Below are 17,255 nucleotides of genomic sequence, written 5' to 3' on the forward strand. Positions count from 1 at the left end.
CGAAACGACTCTTTATTGCACGAAGTCAGGGGGTGAGTTGGGGTGGGGGCAGTTGGGAGCTGGTGGGGAGGCATATCGTGGTCTGTTTCTCGATCTGAGTGCTTGTAAGGTGGGTGTGGTCCATTTGGGAACATTCGTCAAGCAGCGAACTTACCCATTTTTCAGGATGTATCTTGTGCTTGAGGTGGCGGTAGTGGTAAAGAGCCTGCCTGCCAATGCAGGGGTCTGTAGAAATGCAGATTCTATCCTTGGGTCGGGAAGATCCCCTAGAGGAGGGCAAGGCAACCCACTCCAGTATTCTTGCCTGTAGAATCCCATGGACAGTGCAGCCTGGTGGGCCACAGTCCATAGGGTCGCAAAGAGTAGGACATAACTGAAATGGCAGCACAGCACATGTTGTACTTGAATAAAATGTTTAAAATAGAGAAAAGGAATTCCTTGACGGTCCAGTGGTTGGGACTTTGCCCTTTTGCTGCTGAGAGCTGAGGGTTCAATCCCTGGTGGGGGAACTAAGATTCCACAAGCTGCATAACATAGCCAAAAAAAAGAAAAAAGAAGAAGAAAAATAAAATAAATATATATAGAGAGAGAAAAAGGACAAGGAAGGAAGTAAAAACCATAATGATGTTCACTATCCATTGAAACAACCCTGATTCTGGGAAAGATTGAAGGCGGGAGGAGAAGGGGATGACAGGATGAGATGGTTGGATGGCATCACCGACTCAATGGACATGAGTTTGAGTAAACTCTGGGAGTGATGGATAGCGAGGCCTGGCGTGCTGCAGTTCATGAGGTCGCAAAGAGTCGAACAACAGAACTGACCCATTGTAACAAGGGAAAGTTTCACTAACCCTCCTGTCTCACCCCCCATGGTAACCACACTAAAGAATTTTGTGTAGGTCTCTCTGACAGCGTTTTGATTTTAAAAGGCATCCCCTTGAAGTCACCCCACTGCCCTCACCTTGGGAGCTGCCCCAGAACCCACAGAGTCAGGCACAGGGACCACCTGCTCTAGGGGGTCCCCCCCTCCACCCACTCACATGTTGGACAAAAAATCAACACAGCACCTCCTCCCTCTATGAGAACCCAGACAGAGCAGCGCCAGGGACCCTAAAACCCAGCTCAGGATGTGGCACGTAGCTCATTTGCTTCTCACAATAGCTCTGTGACTCCTGAAGGTCACATCCTTAGTGAGTGTGTGGCAGAGGCAGGGCTTGAAACCCAAGCAGAAGAGGGTGAGGAAGGAGGAGTAAATATGTGTAGATGGAGGGATGGGCTGTCTGCGGGCAGCCTCAACCCCCCAGTTTCCAGGGAGGCCCCGCCTTCAGTTGTCTTGCTGGGGTCACGAGACTGGAACACGGACCCCGCCCCTCCAGGCACCATCTGTGGTAGGACCGGACTGGGATCCAGAGACCCCCGCCTCAGGGGCTCCTTGATGTTGAGCACATCCCTCTCTGTCGGCTGGCTTTCCTGACCTGTAAACTAAGGGAGGGGGACTTTACACCTGAGAGGCCCCCTCTTGTTCTTTTTGATCTAAGAGGTTAAGGACCAGGCACCCCAGCTGCAACAAACCAGGAGCAAACACCTTGTCCTGGAAGATGAAACCCTGACTGGGGAAGGCATTGGGATCGTTTCTCTGGAGAGAGAGGAACAAGATGCCACACCAACCCGGCCTGCTTGTCCTGCTTGCCCACTTGGCTGACATCACATGTGAAATTCAATCCTTCCGTAGGTCAAGAGGGTATTGTTTCCCTTCCAGATACCGAAGCTGAACCCTGGCGGGATTTCCCAATGGCTACATGGACTCCGGCGTGAATCCCTGTACCACCCTAGCTGTGAGACAGTGGGTCATAATAAGTCATTTACCCCTCAGAGCCTCAGACTTTATGGTATAAAAGAGGACAAGAATGGTACCCACGTCAGGAGTTTGTTGTAAGGATTAACAGAAGTGATGATGGTGACAAGCTTCTCCTGGAACAGTTGTGCTCAATGGCACACCCAAGAAAGCAAATACTGGTTCTTGAGAAATAAAGAAAACCTTATGCTTTTTTTTTTAAAAGCCATTTCTGCATGAAGCACAGATACAGGGATCTCCCTGATGGTCCAGTAGCTAAGACTCTAAGTTCCCAATGCAGGAGGCCCAGGTTCGATCCCTGGCCAGAGAACTAGAGCCCCCATGCCACAGCTAAGAGTTCACATGCAGCAACTAGAGATCCCATGTGCTGCAACCAAGACCTGGAGCAGCCAGAAAAGTCAATAAATATGTGATGTGTGCGTGCTCAGTGGCTCCGTCATGTCTGACTCTTTGCAAGCCCATGGACTGCAGCACGCCAGGCTTCCCTGCCCTTCACTATCTCCCAGAGTTTGCTCAAACTCATGTGCATTGAGTCGATGATGCCATCCAACCATCTCATCCTCTGTCACCCTCTTCTCCTGCCTTCAGTCTTTCCCAGCATCAGGGTCTTTTCCAGTAAGTCGGCTCTTCAGATCAGATGGCCAAAGTATTGGAGCTTCAGCTTCTGCGTCAGTCCTTCCGATAAATATTCAGGGTTGATTTCCTTTAGGACTGACTGGTTCGATCTCCTTGCAGTCCAAAGAACTCTTCAAGAGTCTTCTTCAACACCACATTTGGAAAGCATCAATTCTTCAGCATCAGCTTTCTTTATGGTCCAACTCTCACGTCCATACATGACTACTAGGAAAACCATAGGTATGACTCTATGAACCCATCACTTTGTCAGCAAAGTGATGTCTCTGCTTTTTAATACACTGTCTAGGTTTGTCAGGGATTCCCAGGTGGCACTAGTGTTAAAGAACCTGGCTGTCAATGCAGAAGATGTAAGAGACCCGGGTTCTATCCCTGGGTGGTGAAGATGCCCTGGAGAAGAAAACAGCAACCCACCCCAGTATTCTTCCCTGGAAAATCCCATGTAGCCTGGCAGGCTACAGTCCATGGGGTTGCAAAGAACTGGCTTTCCCTCCAAAGAGCAAACCTCTTTTCATTTCAAACTTATTTCAAACAAAGCAAAATAAAGCCAAACTAACTTTGCAGTTGCTCGATCAGAGATGTAGCCTGTGGGCCTAGAGAGTCAGGGGTGAGAGGAAAGGATGGTTCCTCTCCCCAGCCTGCAGACAGCTGGCTCCATGTGCAGGGCTGGCCTGACTGTGAGGCTCTGATCCCTGCCTCCCCGACCCCACCCCACCCCACCCCCATCCCCACAATCAGTCCTTGGCAGCCGCCCTTTTCCGAACCCTCTGCCCAAGCCATTCCAGGCTACAGGATCAGCCCCGCCTCTCCTCTGCTTCTCCCAGGGTGGAGGGGAAGGAGGCGGGAGGCGGGCGCGTGGGGCGGGCCGGCCCGGGGCTGAAGCGCTCCAGCAGCCTCTCTCAGAAGACCAGCCATGGCCAGCCCAGGGCTCCCACTCCTGCTCTTGCTGCTGGCGGCCCCACCACTGCAGCCCTCCTGGCTGCCACCGCCAGACACCCCAGAGGGCAAAGCCACCATCACGGGCTTCATCCTCTCTGCGCTGGACAGAGCCACGTCCTTCCTGAAAAAGAGGCTGCCCGAAATCAACCTGGACGGCGTGGTGGGGTTCCGGATGCTGGAAGGTGGGTGCACTCTGGTTGGCCTGGACTGGCCACCGAGAAGGCAGTTCTCAGCCTGTCACCTGCCTGCTCTGCACCCCAGGACCAGCCCACCTTCTGGTCCCCAAATACGATGCTCTGACTATAAGGAAAGAGGGGCAGAGGGCGGCTGGCCCCTTTTAGGGCGTCTAGAGACCCTATGCAATCGGTTAGTTTTTTTTTTTTTAGAAGCAGGAAGGATTCAGAGGTCACTCAAGAAAAGATTTGGAAATTATTATTTTCCAGGGAGGAATGATTCATTTGACAATCCCTCTCTCCTGACATGCCAGGGCTTCCCGATGGCTCAGTAGGTAAAGAATCCACCTGCCAATGCAGGAGACACAGGAGACGTGGGTTTGCTCCCTGGGTCGGGGAGATCCCCTAGAGAAGGAAGTGGCAACCCACTCCAGTATTCTTGCCTGGAGAATCCCATAGACATAGGACTCTGGCGGGCTACAGTATTTGGGGTCACAACTGGGCTATTAAGCACACCCTCTCCAGACATGCCAGGACCAACGCTAGCAGGAGTGTGCCCTCCCCGGCTCCCCCTACATCCAGCCAGAGCCGCCTGCAGGCTCCGAGAAAAGAGCCAAGTGTTTGTTCAGCTTTGAGGGATATAAGATCCCCAAGGAGGAGGCTGGAGACAGGCCAAGGCAAACAGGTAGCCACTCCCCACACTCACCAAGGGTTTCAGGGAGCCCCTCCCTGACCCCAGCGACAAATCCCGGGCTCTGGCTGGCCCCACTCCTGTGTCACCCCATCTGTGTTGCCACAGCAACTTTCCACACACCAAGACTCCGATCCCAGCAGGAGGTGGGGCTCTGGTACCTTCTGCACTGTGTCCTTGTGGCCTCCCCACGCCGCTGACCCCCACCCCCAGCCTGCATCCTGGAGACCCTTAAGACCCTGGTCCCCTCCCCTCCAGGCCAGGATCAGGGTGGGGTCTCCTTCATGTAACCCTGGTCCCGTCTTATAACTCCTCTGTTGTTGAGTCACTAAGTCCTGTCCGACTCTTTGTGACCCTATGAACTGCAGCCCACCAGTCTCCTCTCTCCATGGAGTTTCCCAAGTAAAAGTACTGGAGTGGGTTGCATTTCCTTCTCCAGGGGATCTTCCCCACCCAGGGATCAAACCTGCATCTCTGGTGTCTCCTGCATTGGCATGTGTGTGTGCTAAGTCACGTCAGTCGTGTCCAACTCTTTGCAACCCTATGGACTGTAGCCCACCAGGCTCCTCTGTCCATGGGATTCTCCAGGCAGGAATACTGGAGTGGGTTGCTGTTTCCTACTACAGGGGATGTTCCCAACCCAGGGATCGAACCTGCATTTCCTGCATTGGCAGGTGGATTCTTCACCACTAGCACCACCTGGGGAGCCCCATTGCTGCACAAACTGCCCCAGGATTTAGCTGCTTGAAACAACAATTATCTCCTGGGTTATGTTCGTCAGGAATCCAGGAGCAGCTTGGCCAGGAGGTTCTGACTCGGGGTCTCGTGTGAGGTTCCCATCCAGATGGTGGCCAGCACTGTGATCATCTGAAGGCTTCCCTAGTGCTGGCAGACCTGCCCCATTCACACACAGGCCTGGTGGGTTGGTGCTGGCTGGCGGCCGGAGGCCCCTGTTCCCCACCACGTGGGCTCCTCCAGGGACTGCTTGAGCATCCTCATAGCTCAACAGCCACTTCACCCAGAGCAAGTGACCCAAGAGAGAGCTGGGCAGAAGCCTCAGTGTCTCTTACAACCTAATGTTGGAAGTCACAGGGGCTCCCCAGGTGGCTCAGTGGTAAAGAACCCGCCTGCCAAAGCAGGAGATGCAAGAGATGCAGATTGGATCCCTGGGTCAGGAAGATCCCCTAGAGGAGGGCATGGCAACCCACTCCAGTATTCTTGCCTGGAGAATCCCATGACAGAGGAACCTGGTGAAGAGTCGAAGACGACTGAGTGACTGAGCACACGCTTGGAAGTCGCATGTTGCCATTTCCCCGGTTTCATGTTGGTTTCACTGATTGGCCCCATTCCAAGCAGGAGGGGGCCGAAAGGATGGGCCCTCCTTCTAAGGATCCTGCGTGCATTCTCAACCTTCCTGGGAGAGAGAGGGGGGTTCACATTCTGGGAGGGGTCCAGTGATAAGAGATTGCCCATCGACCTCCTGGGTCCTCTCTGCTTGGGGCTGGACAGGCAGACACTGACCTAGGAGAGCAAAGGGTCCCTCCAGCTGCTTCCAGCTGCCTCAAGGGGGTTCCAGAATGTGGCAGCAGTTGCCACACATGCAGGGAGAAACAGGAACAAGCCCAAGGACCTAGGATCACCATGAGGTCAGGTTGGGCTCACCTGGTCTCTGATGATCAGCAACCCTCCTGGGACTCTCCATCTACAGGTTCAGCCAAACGATCTAGAACAAGGCTTCAGGACTAGACTGCCTGATTCAAGTTCAGAGAGGGAGCGGAGTTGGGGGAAGGGCGTTATGGAGCCCATCATCCCACCAGACTTGCTCAGCACCCTCCTTAAAACTTGTCCACTCTGCTCCACGCAGTGCCCAACCTGACAGCAGCTGCCCTACCTCGTCTCACTTCTCAGCTCTGCACTGAAGCTCCCCCTCACATCTCCTCTCTTTCTGGCTACCCCATGACCTTCTCTTCCAGCCATCCCATCCTCTCCCGCCCCTTCTGGGCCACTACTAGTCCACAGGGCACCTCTGTAAGAATTAGAAAAAGGTACCACCTTTCTCGAGTCACTTGACTGACATCGGCTGGAAAATTGTCTTAAAACATGTACAAACCCATGATAGGAATGTGTGTTGCACTTGTGCAGTGTACAACCTGCTCAACTGTACACAACAGTCCTCCACTCTGCAATCTGAGTCTCTCCCTCATTTTTTCCTCCTGGACCACAAAGCCTAAGTCTCCATAACAAATAGTAATAGGTAAACATTATTAAGTGCTTTTTTTTTTTTTTGCACTCTGGGCAATGCTAAGTCCTCTATACACATTACTGCTAAGTTACTTCAGTCATGTCCAACTCTTTGCAATCCCATGGACCTCAGCCCACCAAGCTCCTCTGTCCATGGGATTTTCCAGGCAAGAGTGCTAGAGTGTGTTGCCATTCCCTTCTACAGGGGATCTTCCCAACTCAGGGATTGAACCCGCATCTCTTAACGTGTCCTGCACTGGCAGGCAGGTTCTTTACCACTAGTGCCATGCATTAGCTCATTTAATCTTTATAACCCCATCTCCACGAAGTAAGGAATATCATTACTCCCATATTACAGATGGAGAAAGTGAAGCAGAGAGAAATTAAATGACTTCCTTAGGTCACCCAATGAGAAAGCATTAGAGACAGAATCTGAACCCTGCCCACCCACCCCCAGAAATCAAGCTCTTAGCCACCACCTTCCCTCATTCTGACCACCACTCCCCGCCCCGCCAGTACCCAGCTGAGCTCCACAGAGGCCTAATTTCCAATAAACTCAGCAAATATTTTCCCCTCAAGAGCTGGAAGAAGCAGAGAGGCTCAGTATGCATTATAACTGGGAGTATATTTTCCTGTCCATCTGGTTTGTCCGATGTCCAGATGAATGAACTCTGCTTCCCCTTGCAGTGCAGCTCAAAGGCGTTCAGGAGAAGTGGGCACAGGACTCCCAGCTGCAGCCACTCAGCCTGCGTGTGGGCAAGCTGGTGGAGAAGTTGGCTCCTCTCCTCCATGATTCCATCTTCTACCTCAACCTGAGTGACCCCGAGTACCTGAGACGTAAGAGCATGGGTGGGGTCCTGTTTCTTCAAGAGCACAGACAGCTTCTGGGGGCGTCCACTGAAACCGCCTGGTGTAGCTTCAGTCAGTGTCAGGGAGGCTCTGGGAGGACCTGTAACCAGCTGCCCCTGGGGGGGTTTGGTCATCCTTGACTTCCGTTTCAGACGGCCTCTCCCACCCACGGAGGGCAGGTGGAAGGTAGGGAGCGGCTATCCCTCATTTTTTCAGCTCACGTCCAGGCTTGGGGGCAAAGGATCATCCCAGACCAGAGGAGAGGGAGGGTCGAGATCTAAAAGGTAATCTGGCCCTTTGCACGGCAAACTGTGCATCTTGCCAGTATCTTTCTTCTCGCCCTAGAATGCAGAGCCTCTGTCTCCTTGTCAGCCTGGAGTCATCCTACCAAGGGGCCCCTCCCTATAAGCCCTGGCCTGAGTTGTTCCTGGGTGGGGGTGGTGGGAGGTATAAACTAGCTCCTTGTGTGGTCCAGCCCTGCCTCCCAGGCTTCCTCTCCCAGGTCCAGGAGGGTAGGTGGGGAGATAACTGGCCCTCCCGAGCATCGGCCTGCTTCTCTGTATGTGGGGTGCTCCACCCTCTCCCCTGGAGGAGGAAATGGCAACACACCCCAGTATTCTTGCCCAGGAGATCCCATGGGCAGAGGAGCCTGGCGGGCTACAGTCCATAGGGTCTCAAAGAGTCAGACCCAACTTAGCAACTGAGCATACACCCTCTCCCAGGCCTGGTCCCTAAGACCATCCCAGCCTGGCTCATCCTGAGGTCAGTTCTGTAAGAGCTCCATGTTCTAATAGAACCAAAGGAGGCAACTAACCCTTCCTAGAAGCTTCCATGGGGTATGGTGGATTTACTCAGAGCCTGTCCCAACATGGTTCCTAGTGATTAAAAATAAAATCAGATAAAAAGCTTTCTGAATATTTCAAATGCAGTGCTCAACCCTCAGGCAATGCTCAGAGCCCTGAAGGCACCCGAGTGCAGTCAGGGCTGCCAGGAGAGGGACAGCCAGTTCCTGGGCTCAGAACCACAGGAGCCTGGGGGTGGTTAACCATGGCATGGCTCACCACTCCTGTGTCTCCCCCTACTCCCTCTCTACAGAGTTCCACCTGACCATCAAACCTGGGTTTTGGAAGCTTCCACGTGCCTGGACTCACACTGAGGCCTCCATGGTCTACCCCACTTTTGAGCAGGAGGACTCCTTCTCAGAGGAGCTCAGTGACTTGTGCCTGGTGCAGCTGCTGGGAACCGGGTGGGTCCCCTGGACCTGCCTCACTTCCTGAAGACCCCAAAGCACCTGCCTTCCGCCAGTCCTCCAGTCCCACTTGCTTCCCAAAGCCCCAGCGCTGTGCTATGCCAAGTCACCTCAATCGTGTCCAACTCTTTGTGACGCTATGAACCGTATCCCACCAGGCTCCTCTGTCCATGGGATTCTCCAAGCAAGAACACTGGAGTGGATTGCCATGCCCTGCTCCAGGGGATTTTCCTAACCCAGGGATGGAACTTGCGTCTCTTATATTTTCTGCATTAACAGGCGGGTTCTTTACCATTAGCACCACGTGGGAAGCCCCCAAAACCCCAGGGGTTTGGGCAAAACTAGGTGCCAGCTTCCCTGAGAGCTGTTCCTTGTCCCACCCCCATCTCTGATTTGGCCCTCACCTCCATCTGAGGCTTCCGGCCCACTCCAGACACCCACCTCTATGCCTTGCACCTCCCAACTGACTGGTCTCCCCACACCAACGGGGTCTTTCCAAAAAGTGCATCTGAACACCCCACCCCAGTGTGAAGCTTCCTTGTTCTCAGGTAAAGCCTCAACTCCTATGCCCTCCCCTGGTAGCTCAGATGGTAAAGAATCCGCCTGCAATGCAGGAGACCCAGGTTCAATCCCTAGGCCAGAAAGATCCCCTGGAGGAGGAAATGGCAACCCACTCCAGTATTCTTGCCTGGAGAATCCCATGGACAGAGGAGCCTTCTGGACTACAGTCCATGGGGGTTGCAGAGAACTGGACACGACTGAGCGACTAGCACTTCCTCTGCCCTCCCAGGTCCCCAGGGTCCTCTGGTCAAGCCCCTGGGGCCTCTTTTCAGACCCTCAGATGCACCTGTTCCCTCCCACTGCAGGCCTTTGCCCGTGCCCAGAAGTCGCCTCTGTGGGATCTCTTCCCCTCCCTACTACCTCATCCCAGCCCCTGTGCTTAAGTAACTGCTCACAATTAGGCCAGCTCCAGTATCCTGCTTCCAGAACCTTCCCTGACCCCATAGCAGGAAGCTGACCTCCCATGGCGGACCAGTTCTCCTTGCCAGGTGCAGTTCACGCTTGTTTTATGGTTCTGCAGAACAAATGCGAACTGCATCCAGCTAAGAGAACAGGTTCCAAAAAGCAGGACAGGGCTGTAAGTCCCAGAAAGAAGGACTCAGCCTTGTTGAGCTCACCATTTTATCCTGCTGTGCAGAAGGCTTGGAGGAAACCCTCCAGGGCCAGCCCTAGGTGCAGGGACCCATGGACCCATGAGCAGAAGAGGCAGCAGGTGCCCAGGCCCCCGCCATCTCAGCATCCTTCAGAGAGGTGTTTGGGCCAGGACACAGTTGGGCTTGCAGAGTGGCTCTGCTGCAATGGGGGACCTGCCCTGTCCCTTCTATGGGGCAGGCCTGGCACATGGGGTGTGGGAGGGACAGCCTGGGCCCAGGGATCTGCTGTTTAGGGCAATTCTGGGAAAGATGGTACTGGGGAGTCCCACGGAGAAATGAGATGTCACAGCCCCTGGTGGCTCCCCCCAACCCAGGACAGCTCCAGTGTCACCTCACTGTGCCAGAGGGACCGATTCAGCTGGTCCAGAAAAGGACACGTGTTTATCTGGCTCAGCTGAGAGCCTGGACCCTGCTGGGGGCTGTAGTAACTAGAGGGGGAATCAGGACCTGGGAAGGCTCCAGGCCCCCAGGCTTTATTCAGGACGCTCTTAACAGCCTGGAACCACTTCTCCTGCAGGACAAACAGCAGCCAGCCCTGCCGGCCCTCCAATTTCTGCAGAAGCCTCATGACCAGGCCCGGCTGCTCTGGCTACTGCCTGTCCCACCAGCTACTCTTCTTCCTCTCAGCCAGAATGGTAAGTGCCCGGCATAGGCCCAGCCACAGCCAAAGGAGGAGAAAAAATGACCAGAAGGCACTCTCGACAGTGTGGTTTTTCACGTTCACACCAGGAAAATAAGTGGGTTTTAAACCTGTGCTTCAGACCTCAGGAGTGGGAAATTGCATGCCATTCATTGGGAGTGAAATCCAACCAAAGTGGGGGCGAGGTTGGAGGTGGTAGTGTTGAGGTTCTGTTGGACAAAGAGCTTTGCATGCTGAACTGGATCACAGGGCATCAGCGAACCAGAGAAGGGCTGGGAGAGGAGCCGCGGAAGTAACTCAGTAAACAACAGATGGAAAAGGTCTTATAACAAAGTCCGTCGCTAGCTGCTTCCAGAAAACCAAGCCAAGACCAGAAGAGATCCACCATCCCCTCCCTGTGCCCAACACTCTTCAACCCCAAGCACTCACATTTTGCTAAACACTCATTTTATTTTATTTTGGCCTCACCACATGACTTGCAGGATCTCAGTTCCCTGACCAGGGACTGAGCCCAGGTCACAGCAGTGAAATTACAGAATCCTAACCACTAGAATGCCAGGGAACTCCCACTAAATACTCATTTTAAACATATATTTATTTACATACAAAGCAGAGCTTGCTATCTCTATTCAAAAATGTTACTCAATGCCCAGAAATTCTTAATCAAGAAAGGATTGTTGATTTTAATAGCTTTTTTATTATTATTTATTTGCAAATTGTCACAGCCCAGTGTTTTTATAAATACAATAAAAGCCAAATTACAAGGAAAATTGTGATTATTAGATTCAGCGGATAGAAAATTAGTCTGACATATTGCTATAGCAGTTTTTAAAGCCTGTTCTCATCACCCGTCCTTTTCTCCGTGTGGTGAGACCAATATGCAGCCTGGGCTCTTTTTTGTTTTGTTTTTTTTTAATTGGAGGATAATTGCTCTACAATGTTGTGTTGGTTTCTGCTGTACAACACAAATCAGTCATAAATATATGTGTGTGTGTGTGTGTATGTATGTCCCCTCCCTCTTGAGCCTTCCTCCCCTCCCCCATCCCACCCCTCTAGGTCATCACAGAGTACCAGGCTGGGCTTCCCACTAGCTATTTATTTTACACACGATAGCGTATATATGTAAATGCTCCTTTCTCAGTTTGTCCCACCCTCTCCTTCCCCAGCTGAGTACACAAGTCCCTTCTCTATGTCTGCATCTCTATTCCTCTCCTGCAAACAGTTTGATCAGTGTTATTTTTCTAGATTTCCATATGTATACATTAATATATGATATTTGTTTTTCTCTTTCTGACTTACTTCACTCTGTATAACAGGCTCTAGGTTCATCCACCTCACTACAACTGACTCACGTTCATTCCCTTTTTATGGCTGAGTAATATTCCATTGTATATTTTTACCATACCTTCTTCACCCATTCATCTGTCAATGGACGCCTAGGTTAATTCCATATCCTGGCTATTGTAAATAGTGCTACAGTGAATGCTGGGGCACATGTGCATTTTTCGGATTGTGGGTTTCTCAGGGTGTATGACCAAGTAGCGGGATTGCTGGGCCATATTGTAGTTCTATCCCTTGTGAAGCGCTGTAGCTGTCTGCTACAGCGTGGTTAGGCTGGAATCAGCTTGCAGTGACAGCGGCTAACAGCTTTAGAGAGCCCCCTGGTGTCCGGCACTCCCACCCACGCCAGCGCCCCTCTGGTGCAGCACCCAGCGGCCTCACTTTCTTCTCCCCATGAAGACCCTTGAGGCTCATGATAGGTTAACTTAGGTGGTAGAGGTCGCACAGCTCCTAAGTGGCTGAGTCAGGACTTGAACCTAGCTCTTTCCATCCCCCGGTGACTAAGCCTCCCATGGCTGGGAGCGCAGATGGGGAAGAAATTTGGGGAAATAGGAGAAAGATCTGCTGTCAAAGGCAGCCACTTGCAACACCATTTCAGAATAGCAGGTGTTTCCCTGTGACAGAGCACGCATCTGCTGCCCACTCTCCGACTTGTCTGTTTGTTCTCCCAGAGGGGGTGCACCAGAGGGCTGTTCCGCCAGAGCCAGCACTACATGAACGTCTTCTGCGCCAACATGATGGACCTGAACTGGAGAGCCGATGCCATCGGATATGCCTACCCAACCCGGGATATCTTCATGGAAAACAGTGGGCCCTGCATTCTACTCTAGGAGCAGAGCTGCAGGGTGTCCCTGATTTCAGGCAAACACACACACACAACACAGTGCAGGGCTGCCAGGCTTGGCAAATGAAAATACAGGATACCCAGGCAAATTTGAACTTCAGATAAACAATGAATACATTCTTAGTATATCCCCAACATTGCATGGGCCATACTTAACTTTTTTTATTCATCATTTTTTTGAAACTCGAGTTTAAGTGCACATTCTGTATTTTTTCTGCCACCGTTTTGACTGCTTCCTGCCCCCAAAAGCTGACCCAGGGCTGGAGCTCTGGACAGACTGACCAACTAGGTGACTGGCAAATGGACCCTTAAAGCTGAGAGAGGAGACTGAAAGAGGAATCCCTGGTGGCTGCTCCTTTGCTTGGGTGTCCAGGCCCCCTCACTGACCCTGACTCTTGAGCAGCCCTGACTGAGGCCCTAAGTGGAAGCAGGACTCGGGTCTGGAGGCCCCTGCTCACTAAGGCAGGCCCTCAGGGCTGCCTCCTTCCAGCCACTGTGTGGTTTGTTTGTGCACTGGGTCTTCATTAATTTTTTTTTGGCAAGGGCTTTCTCTAATTGCAGTCAGCTGGGGCTACTCTTCATTGCAGTTTGCAGGCTTCTTCTTGCAGTGCCTTCTCTTGTAGCAGAGCACAAGCTCTAGGGATGAGCTTCAGTAGTTGCAGCTTGCAGGCCTTCAAGCACAGGCTCAGTAGTTGTGGCACATGGGCTTGGCTGCTCCAAGGCATGTGGAATCTTCCTGGACCAGGGATCGAACTGGTGTCCCCCGCACTGGCAGGCGGATTCCGATCCACTGCACCACCGGGGAAGGCCGGCCACAGTGCTGAGTGCCCCCCTCCTGGTGCTGCTTCTCTCTAGCAGATGGCACCATGGTGGCCTTGGGAAGGGGGAAGAGGTGGGCCTGGGGCAGGGGGCAGGCCTGCAGAGGGTCCCCTGTCTTTGCTTCCAGTCGTGTTCTGTGGGATGAGTGGCTTCTCCGACTTCTACAAGCTCCGGTGGCTGCAGGCCATTCTCAGCTGGCAGAAGCCGCGGGAAGGATGCTATGGGGAGCCAGGTGAGCTGCACTTCCTCCCTGACTGGGAGCGGGGTTTGGGGCAGGGGGGTGCTGGGCTTCTAGGCCAGGTGGGAAAAGGATGCAGTGGTGTTAGGAATGTGGAGAGAGACGTGCACCATGCATGTCCACGCACACACGTGCACACAGACACACATAGGTGTTGGGGATGTGGCAGCAGACAGGTGCTCGCAGAAACTTCCGGTAGTGCCTCCAGATTCAGGAGGCTTGTGTTGCTTGAGGTGTTGTGAAGAGGAGGGGGCTTAGCCAGTAGTTATTTCAGTGTTTATTTAGCTGCACCTGGTCTTATTTGCCACACATGGGATCTTAAGTTGCAGTGTGCAGGATCCTTTTTTAAGTTGTGGCAGTTGGGACCTAGTTCCCTGACCAGGGATGGAACCCAGGCCCCCTGCATTGGGAGCTCAGGGTCTTAGCCACTGGACCACCAGGGAAGTCCCAGCCAGTAACGTTTAAAAATCCATCGACTCCATTTTACACCAGAAACTAACACAACATTAGAAAGCCATTATACCCCAATTGAAAAAAAGAAAAACAGAAATACAAAAAAAAATCCATCTTGAGAAGTTCACCTTTTACTCTTCTCCCAGCTGCTGAAGATGAAGAATTACCTAAAGCCATTCAGTACCAACAGCAGTTTTTGAGAAGGGTGAAGAGGCGAGAGAAACAGTTTGCAGGTAATGAAAATACCCAAGGGACCTTCTTCTTGTCAAGAGGCCCTAGAAAAGATACACACAGCTCACACTCCAGGAAAACAGGCCCCCAGCACCACCGAGGGGCCAGACTGGAGGGTCTTTGTGTTTGGGAGCTGAAGGGAAGGGTAGGAATTGATGACGCTCTCCTCTTTGAAAGTGGGGAGTCCAGAGATGCTGTCTCCAGTGATGGGAACATAAAAGAGATGTTTAAGTGTATTTTACACTGAACATCACAGAGGTAATCCCTCTTGATCAAAGTCTAATCAGGAAAACAGAACCTCATTGGGAACTTCAGCAGAGGGAATTGAATATAGGGAACTCATCTCAGAGGTACTGCAAGAGCTGAAAACAGAAAAGGTAAGAGAACACGGAGGTTAGCCACTGCAGGATGCCCCCGTCCTCCCTGGATGCAGAGCTGGAGGGACTGTGGGAGGAGCAGAGCCTGTGGAGGCTGGATGCAGAGGAGAGGGGGTGGGGGCGGGGGGAGAGACACCTGGCTTCTCCTCTCATCCCACCTGTGCCTGCCGGTGGTGGGCAAGGCAGTCTGGTAAACGTATTGAATAGTTTGGAGGAGTTGGTGCACTGGGATTTGGAGCAAAGAAGGGCAGAAGGGGGATCTTTGAGCCAGTGGACAAGTGACAAGAACAGTCCTGGGGGCCACATGTCCTGGTGTTCCCAGTTTACACCTGCCATCCTGGAGCCCTTTTATTTATTTTTTGGCTGTGCCACATGGCTTATGGGATCTTAGTTCCCTGACCAGGGATCCAACCAGGGTTCCTGGCAGTGAAAGCCTACAGTCCTAACCACTGGACCTCCAGAGAATTTCCCTGGAGCTGTTATGAACAGCGCCCCCTTCCCTGGCAAATGTGTTCTAGCTGAGATGAGTTCGCTATGTAGTCAGTCCATCAATGTAGAGAAACAAAAAACAGGCTATGACTATTAATGCATTCCAGGTGGTGCTAGTGGTAAAGAACCTGCCTGCCAATTCAGGAGACAGAAGAGATGCAGGTTCGATCCCTGGGTCGGGAAGATCCCTGAAGAAGGGCATGGCAAGCCACTCTAGTGTGCTTGCCTGGAGAATCTCATGGACAGAGGAGCCTGGCGGACTACAGTCCATAGGCTCACACAGAGTCGGACATGACTGAAGCCATTTAGCACACACAAAAGGTTTCTTTTATAATTATTAATAAAAAATAAAATAACTGCAGGGCAAGAGCAGGAAGGGAGGTGAGCTGGCCAGCACAGAGATGTCCAGCACACACTGGAGAATGATTCCAACAACTAAACGTCTCACAAGGAACTCCACCACGGCTTCATCATCTACCTGCAAGTGACAAGAGAGGAGAGTGACGACGGGTTTGTTTTGTAGCTGCCACCAAAGGCTGGGCTGGTGGTGGGTAGAGTTCTCAGGAGACCTCCAGGGCCCCCTGCCTTGGCAAGGTCTGCCTGACCCAGGGGCTGGGGCTGCCTGTAGCCAGTGGTAGAGGACCCGCTGTGCACTTCTGGAGAGCTCGCTGCTCCCTGGAGACTGACAGCTAGACACTAGGACCGCCCTGAGGGCTGGAGAGGGAGCTGCAGAAATCCTACAGCCTGAGTCCTTTCCTGGGGCCCCTGCAGGTTGACCAGCAGCCCAGGAAGCTGGGAGAGGCGTGTTCCTTCTTTCACTTATGACATGCACGCCTGTTGACTAAGGGCACAGGATTTGAAATCAGACTGTCTGGGTTCAAATCAGCTTTTGCCTTTCTTTGCTGTGGGAGTTGCTCAATCTCTCTGAGCCTCAGTTTCCTCATCTGTAAAATGGGAACCAAGCAGTGCCTCATTCATAGGGGATTTGGGGGGTCAATTTCAGATCATCATGCAACGTGCTTCCCACGACATTTGTCCTACGAAGGTCGCCAGTAAGCATGGATTGCAGGGTTAGTAATTAGGCTCCTTGAAGTCTGCATTCTCTCTCCCTCAGAGGGGCAGTCCCTTCTCCAGAGGAAAGTAAAGTCATGGCTGCCTTCAACCTGCTCAGAGACTAAAGCTGGACAGCTCATTTTGAGCTCAGAAGACTCATAATAAGAGGCCATTATAAATAATGTCAAACGAGCTCCTGGCCCAGGTTGCTGTTTGGACAAACATGGGACCAGGTAGGCCCCAGGCAGGACTGAGGGAGGCTGTCAAGTAGAAGAAATGAGCTATAGAGTCTCCAGGGTTGGGATTTCAGCTCTGCTCCCAGAGTCTCTGTTTCCCCATCTGTGAAATGGAGCCATTGGGTGCTGTTCTAGAAGGTCTCATGCAGGTCCTGAGCTTAGGGGAAGGTGGAAAGAACTAGACCAGCATGTGGCCTCCAGCAAGGGGCTCTGGAGCGTGAATCACAACCTAAAGTAACCCCTGCATGTGTAAGGAAGTCTTTCGACAAGACATAACCTCCCAGATGAGATTCCAACTGGCTGAAGACATTTCTTCCCAGAGGGGAGACTTTAGCAGCCAACATTCATGGAGGTTGGCAGGTGGGCGCCCAGCCCTGCAAGGGAGATCTGGGGACCCCAGGCTGGCTGGGAGAAGGTCTGAGAAGTTCTCACAGTGGAGCAGTGGCTGCCTGCTGTGCCCCCCTCCCAGGACTCACAGCGGGACCTCTGTCTGTCTCCCCAGATGGCTGCTCCTCCCACAACACAGCCATGGCTGTTGCAGCCCTGGGTGGCTTCCTCTATGTCCTGGCGGAATACGCCCCGGCAGAGGGAAAGCTGCGGCCACCCACAATGACACCACCCAACCAGCACTGACACAGTTCCACGCCTGCCACCACCAGGAAGATGAAGCCCACACCTTTAGTCCATCGT

The 17,255-nt window shown here is 52.6% G+C and overlaps 1 protein-coding gene across 1 annotated transcript; it reads left to right on the forward strand.

Moving 5' to 3' along the window:
- The first annotated feature begins 3,401 nt into the window (after window positions 1-3,401).
- C3H16orf89 (chromosome 3 C16orf89 homolog) lies at window positions 3,402-17,198 on the forward strand. The gene is made up of 8 exons (XM_068968403.1): window positions 3,402-3,609; window positions 7,220-7,369; window positions 8,477-8,627; window positions 10,362-10,479; window positions 12,497-12,632; window positions 13,616-13,720; window positions 14,326-14,412; window positions 17,068-17,198. The coding sequence occupies exons 1-8, from the start codon at window positions 3,402-3,404 to the stop codon at window positions 17,196-17,198; spliced, it is 1,086 nt and encodes a 361-aa protein (XP_068824504.1).
- Window positions 17,199-17,255: the final 57 nt, after the last annotated feature.

Source organism: Capricornis sumatraensis, chromosome 3 (assembly GCF_032405125.1).
Source record: "Capricornis sumatraensis isolate serow.1 chromosome 3, serow.2, whole genome shotgun sequence".
Taxonomy (NCBI): Eukaryota; Metazoa; Chordata; class Mammalia; order Artiodactyla; family Bovidae; genus Capricornis; species Capricornis sumatraensis.